The sequence below is a fragment of the Ranitomeya imitator genome, chromosome 1, assembly GCF_032444005.1.
Source record: "Ranitomeya imitator isolate aRanImi1 chromosome 1, aRanImi1.pri, whole genome shotgun sequence".
NCBI lineage: Eukaryota > Metazoa > Chordata > Amphibia > Anura > Dendrobatidae > Ranitomeya > Ranitomeya imitator.
In genome coordinates, this window is record NC_091282.1 from 476,114,144 (window position 1) to 476,126,339 (window position 12,196).

Genomic DNA, 12,196 nt, shown 5'->3' on the forward strand with positions numbered 1-12,196 from the left:
CAAAGCTGTGTGTGAAAGCAGCCAGATATGTGAATAGATACATCTATGTATCTATAGATATATCTATCTATAAATATATCTATAGATAGATATATCTATAGATATATAATAGAAAGGCCGATGTTTCTAAGGCTACTTTCACACTTGCGTTTTTAGCAATCCAACGCAATCCGTCGTTTTGGGAAATAAACGGATCCTGCAAATGTGCTCGTAGGATGCGGTTTTTACCCATAGACTTGTATTAGCGACGGATGGCCACACGTCGTATCCGCCGTGCAACGGATCCGTTGTGTTTTGGCGGACCGTTGGCACGAAAAAACGTTCAAGTGAACGTTTTTTGTCCGATGCATCTGCCATTTTCTACCGTGCATGCGCCGCCGAAACTCCTCCCCCTCCTCCCCGGACTTCAGAATGGGCAGCGGATGCGTTGAAAAACTGCATCCGCTGCTCACGTCGTGCACAAATTTCACAACGTGCGTCGGTACGTCGGCCTGACGCATAGCGACGGACACGTACCGATGCAAGTATGAAAGAGGCCTTAATGAGCGTTTAATTTAAAAAGAAACGGCATGGGCTCCCGCGCAATATTCTGTGCCAGAGAGGGAAAGCCAACGGCCGGGGGCCAATATTTGCAGCCTTCTATGAATATCAGCCCGCAGCTGTCTGCATAGCCTTTACTGGCTATTAAAATAGGGGGACCCCCCAAAAAAAAAATGATGTGGGGTCCCCCTATATTTTATAGCCAGAAAGGCTATGCAGACAGCTGCAGGCTGATAGTCATAGCCTAGAGAGGGGCCATGGATATTGGCCCCCCGGCTACAAATACCAGTCCGCAGCCGCCCCAGAAATGGCACATCTGTAAGATGCATCAATTCGGCACTTAGCCCCTCTCTTCCATTCCCGTGTAGCCATGGGATATGGGGTAATAAGGGGTTAATGTCACCTTGCTTTTGAAAGGTGACATTAAGCCGGGTTAATAATGGAGAGGTGTCAATAAGACGCCTATCCATTATTAATCCAATACTAGTAAATGGTTAATAAAACACACACACATTAGGAAAAAAGTATTTTATTATTCTTTATTTAACCATACTTACCATACTTCAGCGCCTTCAGAAAAAGTAAAATAATAAACCGTATATTACCTGTCCGCCATAGTCCAATTAATAACGAGTGTCCCACGACGATCTCCCCTATAGAATAGTGACATCAGGTGATGTCACTGCTCTATAGGACCTTCAGTGACACACTGACAGGAGACAATGGCTCCTGCAGTGCATCATTGAGAGGTTACTAGAGTTCAGAGTCTCACTTTATGGCAATTGCTGCGTGGGAAAATTTCTCACACAGAAATGCCAAAATTGAGACTAGGTACTATTTTTTTTGCAGCGGCGGAGGAATACAGTGCAGAAGGATACCTTCCTCGCATCATTGTGTTCCTGGAGCCCCTAGAGAGCGGTCGCATCAGCTGATGCTGCCGTTCTCCACGGGAGATCATCGTGGGACATTCGTGGATTTCTGCGGATCAGGGAGTATAGTGTTTGTTATTTTCATATTTTTTACAGATGACACTGGCTTCGGGGATCAAAATGGCAAGTGATGGTGAGTATGTACTCTATGTTATATGTACTGTATGTCTATATGTATGTATTGTATGTAATGCATGAATGTATTGTATGTAGTATGTATGTAGTTTGCATGTATGTATGTATGTAGTATGTTATATTTATGTATGTAGTATGTTGTATGTATGTAGTATGTATGTATGTTGTATGTATGCAGTATGTACGTGGTATGTATGTATGTAGTATGTATGTAGTATGTATGTATGTAGTATGTGTGATGTGTGTAATATGTATGTAGTATGTATGTAGTACGCATGTAGCATGTATGTATGTAGTATGTATGTAGCATGTATGTATGTTGTATGTATGTTGTATGGATGTATGTATGTATGCAGTATGTTGTATGTATGTTGTTTGTATGTAGCATGTATGTATGTTGTATGTATGTGGTATGTTGTATGTATGTTGTATGTATGTAGTATGTATGTAGCATGTTGTATGTATGTTGTATGTATGTAGTATGTTGTATGTATGTAGCATGCATGTAGTATGTTGTATGTATGTTGTATGTATGTATGTAGTATATAGTATGCTGTATGTGTGTTGTATGTATGTGGTATGTTGTATGTATGTTGTATGTATGTTGTATGTATGTAGTATGTCTACGTTCACATTAGCGTCGCGTCGCCATTGCGTCGGCAACGCACGGAAAAACGCGCGCAAACGCGCGCAAAAACGCGCACGTTTTGCGACGCATGCGTCGTTTTTGATGAAAATCGGACGCACAGAAAATGCTACATGTAGCGTTTTCTTGCGTCCGACGCTAGCGTCGGAAACGACGCACGTGGCGAAAAACGCCACCAAAACAACGCACGCGTCCCCTATGTTAAACATAGGGGCGCGCCGCCGCTGCGTCGCCGCTGCGTCGCCGACGCAACAGCGACGCACATTAGCGTAACGCTAATGTGAACGTAGCCTAAGTTGTATGCATGTAGTATGTATGTAGTATGTATGTATGTATGTAGTGTGTATGTAGTATGTATGTATGTTGTATGTATGCATGTAGTATATAGTATGTTGTATGTATGTGGTATGTTGTATATATGTTGTATGTATGTAGTATGTATGTAGTATGTTGTATGTATGTATGTATGTAGTATGCATGTAGTATGTTGTATGTAGTATGTATGTTTTTTTTTACATTCAACACATTAGCCGGATGATGGGACTACTACTGTCCCATGACTGACAAGTGATGGTGAGTATGTACTCTATGTTACATGTACTGTATGTCTATATGTATGTATTGTATGTAATGTATGAATGTATTGTATGTAGTATAGTATGTATGTAGTATGTATGTAGTTTGTATGTATGTATGTAGTATGTATTTATGTATTATGTATGTAGTATGTTGTATGTATGTATGCAGTATGTATGTAGTATGTTGTATGTAGTATGTAGTATGTATGTAGTATGTATGTATGTTGTATGTATGCAGTATGTATGTAGTATGTGTGTTGTATGTATGTATGTATGTAGTATGTATGTAGCATGTATGTATGTTGTATGTATGTTGTATGGATGTATGTAGTATGTTGTATATATGTTGTATGCATGTAGCATGTATGTATGTTGTATGTATGTGGTATGTTGTATGTATGTAGTATGTATGTAGTATGTACTGTATGTAGTATGTTGTATGTATGTTGTATGTATGTAGTATGTTGTATGTCTGCTCTATGTTTGTATGTAGTATATAGTATTTTGTATGTATGTTGTATGTATGTTGTATGTACGTATGTAGTATGTTGTATGTATGTATGTCGTATGTATGTAGTATATTGTATGTATGTTGTATGTATGTATGCTGTATGTATGTAGTATGTATGTATGTTGTATGTATGTATGTTGTATGTATGCATGTAGTATATAGTATGTTGTATGTATGTTGTATGTATGTGGTATGTTGTATGTATGTTGTATGTACGTAGTATGCTGTATGTATGTACTGCATGTAGTATGTATGTAGTATGTTGTATGTATTATGTATGTTTTTTTTATTTTTTACATTCAACACATTAGCCGGATGATGGGACTACTACTGTCCCATCATTGGCTAATGTGTCAATCACTGCCATTGTAGCAGGCATAGCACGATGGGACTTGTAGTCCCATTGGACGATGCCTGCACACCCGCACAGACCCCCGGCAGGTCGCACAGACCTCCGGCAGGCCGCACAGACCCCCGAGAGGCCCGTACAGACCCCCGGCAGGCTGCACAGACCCTCGGCAGGCCACACAGACCCCCAAGAGGCCCGTACAGACCCCCAGCATGCCCGCACAGACCATCGGCAGGCCGCACAGACCCCCAAGAGGCCCGTACAGACCCCCTGGCAGGCCCGCACAGACCCCCGGCAGGCCGCACAGACCCCCGGCAGCACGCACAGACCCCCAACAGGCCCATACAGACCCCCGGCAGGCCAGCACAGACCCCGGCAGGCCCGCACAGACCCCCAGCAGGCCCGCACAGACCCCAGGCAGGCCCGCACAGACCCCCGGCAGGCCCGCGCAGACCCCTGGCAGGCCGCACAGACCCCCGGCAGGCCCATATAGACCTCTGGCAGGCCCGCACAGACCCTGCCCACACACACAGACACGCAGTCTCCACCCACGCACCGCCCACACTCCATTATATTGCATCATTGCACTATAGGAACTTCCTATTCCGGTGTCCGATATCTTAAAAGTATCGGAACTCCAATACAGCGAATATCGGCTGATACCCGATATTTGCAGTATCGGAATGCTCAACACTACTGAAGACACATTTTGAGAGAGCGTTGGCTGCCAGACATGACAAAACCTCCAAGGTGTGACAGGCGAGCTTAGGCCACTCTACCATTTTTGAAGACCAAAATGCAAAAGTGTCCAAATTCCCCCTGATGGCACTGATATTGAACTCCAGATACTCCTGCACCATCCTCTCCAGTCGTTTTACATGTCAGACTTGTGCACTGTTCTGCCGGTGCACGGGTTGGTCTAAAAAAATGTGTGAAATGACTCACAGAAATTGATTATGCCACTTACACTGCTGCTACTGCTTATGTATTTGCGATGAAATCTTGACGTTCCCTGGTTTGGACGTCTAGAACTTTGATGCACACTGTGTGCCTCACTTCTGTCTTCGGGAGAAACACTCTTAAGATTGTCTACAAGCCTGTTTCGATACTATAGCATGCGTGCATCCCTTTCCAGGGGGAAAGCATCTGGCTAAATTTACTCTTGTACACTCTCAAACACCAAGCCTATACCCTCTTCCACGATTACCTCGCTTTTTCCCACTCATGTTTATGCACCCTTCCCTCTTGTAACCTTCTGTTTCACAACCTTAGGTCCACACCTGTCAGTCACCTGTCACTAAATGAACAATCACTATTTATTTTCTTAGATGTGTGCATGAACAACAGTGTTACACCTATGATTTTTACGAGAATATGTGGCCTTCTGATTTTTCACTGAAACACAGTTTTATCACAAATGATTTGAATTAGCAAATGGGGCCTCTTCAGACTGCAACACAGTTTTAGCACAATCTAGTTAGATGCTGGAAGATGGATTTCACACAGGACAGGATCCTATCTAACAGACAAGTTCCCTATCAGCAGCAGCACTAGCAGTATCTGGCTTCTCTGCACTGTGACACTGAGAAAATGACGCCAGCAAAACAAGATGTCTGCTTTTTATATGGACAGGGACATGTGACTTCGGCAGCCGCTTACAGAAGACCTTGTGTCATGACATTGTGGATGGTTTCTGTGCCCTGATTGGCTGCAGGACTGTACACACATTAATTTATTAAAGAAAAAAATGACAGTCCGCAGATCCTCCGATTTAGACACCCTGTCCCCTCATTAAAAACTTCCCCCATCCACCCCGCTAATCATACAGCACAACTATCCTAGCCAAAGTGATGACAAAAGCAATAGTGGAAACGCGGTAACTGTGACCAAATTTTGCCTACTTTTAGTAAAAATGCTTGGGAACCCGAACACAAATCCGAATGTGGTTTTTCGTGCTGAATTTGAGATTGGTGAACGCTTTCCGAACAAGTTCGCTCTTCTCTACTTCTCAGTAACATCACTGCTCAGCAGACTATCTAGCTCACTCTATGCTTGATGTGTGTCCAAGGCTCCATAGACTTACATTGTAAAAGCCACTATCAGGTCAAGCAGAGCACAGTGTGACCTGGAGCGCCTGAAGAGCGGTGAGCAGTGAAAATTGGAACAAAAAGGCGCTGGATCCCGGAGAAAAGCAGGGTAGGTGAGTATACCAACACACTCAAGCTACACTGCACTATATATACGGTACAAATGTTTAGAAAAAAAAAAAGTTCATGGGAAGGCTGCTTTAAGATGAATCAAATATATTTTTTTTATAGATGTACAGTGACAGAATACTTGGATACACCACCAAGGTTTTGTTGTTCCTGAACCCTGATCGTAGGTGGTATTCTGCCTGCAAGAGATAAAGAAAAGAAACCAGTGCATCCAGCTCTTTAGAAACGTGAACAGGAAAGTATTCCATTCTATAAAAATACAATACTTATTAAAAGTAATCTGATAAGCATCTTAAAGGGTTTGTCCCTCAAACAAAGTACACTTTAATCAATAGATTTTTTTAATAAAAATAAGTTCCTCAATTGGATGTGTTAAATAAAATGTTTCTGTGCTGAGATAATCTTATAAATGTGCCCCAGCTGTGTGCTGTGTATTGGCTGTGTCTGACCTACAGGAACATGGTCTGATCATACCACATCTCCTGGTCTACGAAGGACGCAAAAGATTATACAGACATTATGGCACAGGATCACGGCTGCTGGTTTCTGTAAGGATAAAAATTTTCCTGCCTATTTATAAATTTCTTTTACCTCCAAAAAAGAAGCAGCTGTGATCCCATGCTGTAATGTCTGTATACTTTTTTGCTTCCTCTATGTTTAATGGTTGTTGATATGTTCTTTTCCTGAAATTCTGTGCCCTTTTTTCACCACACATAAGTTTGATGATTGTGGCCAAGGATGTTAGAGGTCAAGTTCCCGCTTCTGCACAGGGGGAATCTCGAGCCATCTCCACTGCGGTCTCCCATTCTGTTCCAGCCGCAGTGGAGTCTGCTCAGCAAAGACGTCGGTCCCAGCGTCTTGCTCAATCTCACTCTGTTCTAAGAGTTACTGCTGCTTCTCCAGCTTCTGCCATTAAAGCCAGTACTGGTCAGCAGCAAGCAGACTTCTCTGGGACTAAGTCCTTGTCTGCACATACTGAGCATGCCCAGGGCAAGATCTCCCGTTGGAGATCGAGGGTCAGGTGCTCAGGCTCTGCGGCACATCCCATTGGTCCTCTTGGCAGGTCTTGGAAGAGCAAAAGTTCTGTAGCCACTTCCTGTGCTGCAACTATATAAACTGCGCATGACCGCACGGCCATGCGCTAGTATTGTCTCATAATTATATATGTGTGTGTGTAGATGGATGTATGTCGATGGATGAAAGCTCCTAAATATCCCTCCCTAGAGTTGTTGTCTGCTCGCGGATGATGGTAGCTATCTAGCGCCCGACTAACCATCTGCACGATACACACATTACAGCGTCCTCTTGCTGTGTTCGCCTGTACGGCGCCGTGCGCTTGCCTAGCGCTTTCCATACACAAGCCTGTGTGGTTGGTGGCGTCCGTCAGTGCGGCATTGCTCGCACTCCTGTGCATTTATATATTTCTAATTAGTTTCCTTACACACCCAGTTGCGGTGTAGTGCCAGCAAGGGTCTAATCGGACTTCAATCCCAGTTGGGGTTAAGTACGCTGACTGCTTGCTCGCGCTTTAGGTGCGGTACCGCGGTCCTGTGACGCAACAGGATTGCTTCCTTCACGCTGGGTGAGGTTGAACCCACGTGTGTTTACTTTAGTGTACCGCCATATAGTCTGCAATTTACTAGCAGCGGGTTTTCACCTGCACGGTGGACCTCGGACTGCGAACGCATCTATATTATCTTTCTGGGTGCGTTCCGCCAGTCCTAACAAAGGAGTTCTACTTCAACCTCATCGGTCCACAGGACTTTTTTCCAAAATGCATCAGGCTTGTTTAGATGTTCTTTTCTTTTGCATACTCCTGACACTGAATTTTATGGTGGGGATGCAGGAGAGGTATGAAGATCTGAGGTTGTGTGTTGTAATAATCACCTTGGCATGTTAACAATGTAATTATTTTTATTCCTTATGTCCATGGTCTTACAGCAATTCCAGGTAGATGGTCACAATGCAATGTCCCCAGTCCACAAGATCCCATCCTGGGGGCCAATGGTTCCACTGCTCTCGTACCAGGAAATACCCATTGTTTCTCAACTTTTGGTTGGACCACAGCTTTTGTGTCTTCTGTATGTAGTATTTGATCACTATGTGGTGATAATATGCAGTCTGGTTATGGTGTGGTAGTATTTTTCCCTTGTATGTGGTATTATTCAGTCACTATGTGGTGGTAATATAAGGTCTAGTCATGGTGAGGTGGTATTTGTATCTTGTATGTGGTATTATTTAGTCACTATGTGGTAATATGTGGTCTGGTCAAGGTATAACAGTATTTTTCCCTTATACAGTGGGGCAAAAAAGTATTTAGTCAGTCAGCAATAGTGCAAGTTCCACCACTTAAAAAGATGAGAGGCGTCTGTAATTTACATCATAGGTAGACCTCAACTATGGGAGACAAACTGAGAAAAAAAAATCCAGAAAATTACATTGTCTGTTTTTTTATCATTTTTTTTGCATATTATGGTGGAAAATAAGTATTTGGTCAGAAACAAACAATCAAGATTTCTGGCTCTCACAGACCTGTAACTTCTTCTTTAAGAGTCTCCTCTTTCCTCCACTCATTACCTGTAGTAATGGCACCTGTTTAAACTTGTTATCAGTATAAAAAGACACCTGTGCACACCCTCAAACAGTCTGACTCCAAACTCCACTATGGTGAAGACCAAAGAGCTGTCAAAGGACACCAGAAACAAAATTGTAGCCCTGCACCAGGCTGGGAAGACTGAATCTGCAATAGCCAACCAGCTTGGAGTGAAGAAATCAACAGTGGGAGCAATAATTAGAAAATGGAAGACATACAAGACCACTGATAATCTCCCTCGATCTGGGGCTCCACGCAAAATCCCACCCCGTGGGGTCAGAATGATCACAAGAACGGTGAGCAAAAATCCCAGAACCACGCGGGGGGACCTAGTGAATGAACTGCAGAGAGCTGGGACCAATGTAACAAGGCCTACCATAAGTAACACACTACGCCACCATGGACTCAGATCCTGCAGTGCCAGACGTGTCCCACTGCTTAAGCCAGTACATGTCCGGGCCCGTCTGAAGTTTGCTAGAGAGCATTTGGATGATCCAGAGGAGTTTTGGTAGAATGTCCTATGGTCTGATGAAACCAAACTGCAACTGTTTGGTAGAAACACAACTTGTCGTGTTTGGAGGAAAAAGAATACTGAGTTGCATCCATCAAACACCATACCTACTGTAAAGCATGGTGGTGGAAACATCATGCTTTGGGGCTGTTTCTCTGCAAAGGGGCCAGGACGACTGATCCGGGTACATGAAAGAATGAATGGGGCCATGTATCGTGAGATTTTGAGTGCAAACCTCCTTCCATCAGCAAGGGCATTGAAGATGAAACGTGGCTGGGTCTTTCAACATGACAATGATCCAAAGCACACCGCCAGGGCAACGAAGGAGTGGCTTCGTAAGAAGCATTTCAAGGTCCTGGAGTGGCCTAGCCAGTCTCCAGATCTCAACCCTATAGAAAACCTTTGGAGGGAGTTAAAAGTCCGTGTTGCCAAGCGAAAAGCCAAAAACATCACTGCTCTAGAGGAGATCTGCATGGAGGAATGGGCCAACATACCAACAACAGTGTGTGGCAACCTTGTGAAGACTTACAGAAAACGTTTGACCTCTGTCATTGCCAACAAAGGATATATTACAAAGTATTGAGATGAAATTTTGTTTCTGACCAAATACTTATTTTCCCCTATAATATGCAAATAAAATGTTAAAAAAACAGACAATGTGATTTTCTGGATTTTTTTTTCTCAGTTTGTCTCCCATAGTTGAGGTCTACCTATGATGTAAATTACAGAAGCCTCTCATCTTTTAAAGTGGTGGAACTTGCACTATTGCTGACTGACTAAATACTTTTTTTCCCCACTGTATATAGCATTTCATCACTATATGGTGGTAATATGTAGTCTAGTCATGATCTGGCAGTATTTGTCCCTTGCATGTGGTATTATTCAGTCACTATGTGATGGTAATATGTGGTCTAGTCATGTTGTGGTGGTATTTATCCCTTGCATATGGTATTATTCGTTCACTATGTGGTGGTAATATGTGGTCTGGTTATGGTATTTCACACATATTTGGCTTGTGGCTGCTGAGGCCAGAGATTAGGTGCAGGAAACAGTTCAGGTGGCAGATGGACAGGAGGTCATTCTTTCCAATTTGAGCAGAGTTCCTTTAGTACTAATTTTCAAAATTTGTAGAAAAAACCATTAATGCAATACACTATGCTAAGAAGTGACTGACAGTGTGACTGGAACAAAGTGTTTTTGACAAGAGGCAATGAGACCATCTACAAAGTGATAGGTAGGGTAAGAAGGGGAAAGTGTTTTTACTTTTAGATATTGTTACTTGTATTTTGTGGTTTATGGTGTTGTTATCAAAATAAGTGTGGCATTTAAATGGGTTTGGCTTTCAAATAGGCATGGGTTCCTGACAAATAGGGAATTTGTTAAAAATTCCAATCCCACCCTTGCGTGCATTCTTCTATATTAGGGTTTTATGAAGATAAATTTAATGATTTCTGTACATGAGATAGGTGAAAAAGTTCAGAGGAGAGCAGAGGAAGCACTAAAATAAAACAGAGAGCCCCAGACACTTACAGAATGAATGATCCATTTATACTAACCTCGATGTTCACATGCTCCTAAAAGATTTATAATATTGGGGTGACTTCCCAGTTTACAAAGGACTTCAAGCTCTCCAGCAAAATCACGGTGATCATCCTTTGATGCATATTCTAAGAGCAAACAAAAGATCAATATTTACTATTGATAGCAAAGGTGTAATACTGTTCTACTGAAATCTCATAGTAGTAAGAACTAAGTATGATTAACATATTTAGGCTATCTGTTTCAATTAATTTATTGATACTATTAAAGCTTGCAGCTGTGTTCTTTTCAGCCTAAAATCTAAAAATGAAGAGCAGACTAGAGGCCATTGTTAAAGTGTAACTATAATTTCAGGAGAACTTGCAGCCGGATATCAGGGTCTCCCTCCTTTTACTCCACCTCTACACTTATAAAATCTAATGAAGTGCGATTATCATCGGATTGGGAGATAACATTGAGCTCCAGTAATCCAGCCAGTTTCAATGCAGCTTCCAAGCAGGAGCGCACCGCATGCAGGAAGATGGGAGGCAGGGGAGCAGTGTGCTCCTGCAGAAGATAAGAACAACCATTTAACAATTGTCCAAATCTATGAATAGAAAGTGATTGCAATACACTTCCATTTGCATGTGGCTTGAGAACCAGGACTGTGAATCATAACTTCAGGTCAGTTTAGATCTGTTTTACAGATCCATCGAGTCATCATTTAATGAGTGTTAAAACTGTTAAGTCACATTATAGATACTAGCCATTTTCAACTGCATTTCAGTGTTACGGTGCATATTATTAGAACTTATTCCATGACATATTGAACTATGTGTAAATAATGGGGGAATTGCTATACCTACTGCTCAAGTCATTTAATACCACACAGTCATGGCTGAAAGTGTTGGCACCCTTAAAATTGTTCCAAAAAATGTATTTCTCCCACAAAGCTATTACACGTAGTTTGTTATACACATGTTTATTTTCTTTGTGTGTATTGGAACACAAAATAACAGAAAAAAAGGCAAATTGGACATAATTTCACACAAAACCCCCAAAATGAGCAGAACAAAATTGTTGCCACCCTAAACTTATTATTTTGTTGCACACCCTTTGGAATAAATAACTGCAATCAATCGCTTCATATAGCCATCAACAAGCTTCTTACAGCTCTCAATTTATGGCCACTCTTCTTTTGCAAATGGCTCCAGCTCTCTCAGATTTAAAGGGTGCCTTCTCCCAACAGCAATTTTAAAATTGTAATATCTCTCCACAGGTGTTCAATGGAATTCAGATCTGGACTCATTTCCAGCCACTTCAGAACTCTACAGCACTTTGTTTCCATCCATTTCTGGGTGCTTCTTGATGTATGTTTGGGGTCATTGTCCTGCTGGAAGATTCATGACCTAAGACACAAATTCAGCTTTCTGACACTGGGCACTATATTACAACCCAAAAGCTTCAGATTTCATGATGCCTTGCACACAGTCAAAGCACCTAGTGCCAGAGGCAGCACAACAATCCCAAAACATCTTTGAACTTCCACCATATTTCACTGTAGGTACTCTTTTCTTTGTAGACCTCGTTCCATTTTTGGAAAATAGTAGAATGATGTGCTTTACCATAAAGCTCTATCTTGGTCTCATGTATCCACAAGATGCTTTCCC

At 42.3% G+C, this 12,196-nt stretch overlaps 1 protein-coding gene across 1 annotated transcript in view; it reads right to left on the reverse strand.

The window, feature by feature from the left end:
- The window catches only part of TEK (TEK receptor tyrosine kinase), a 206,198-nt gene that overhangs the window by 34,272 nt on the left and 159,730 nt on the right, over window positions 1-12,196 (reverse strand). Inside the window, exon 16 of the mRNA XM_069765358.1 lies at window positions 10,565-10,675. Coding sequence (XP_069621459.1) covers window positions 10,565-10,675 — 111 coding nt within the window. The remainder of the gene's footprint in view (window positions 1-10,564; window positions 10,676-12,196) is intronic.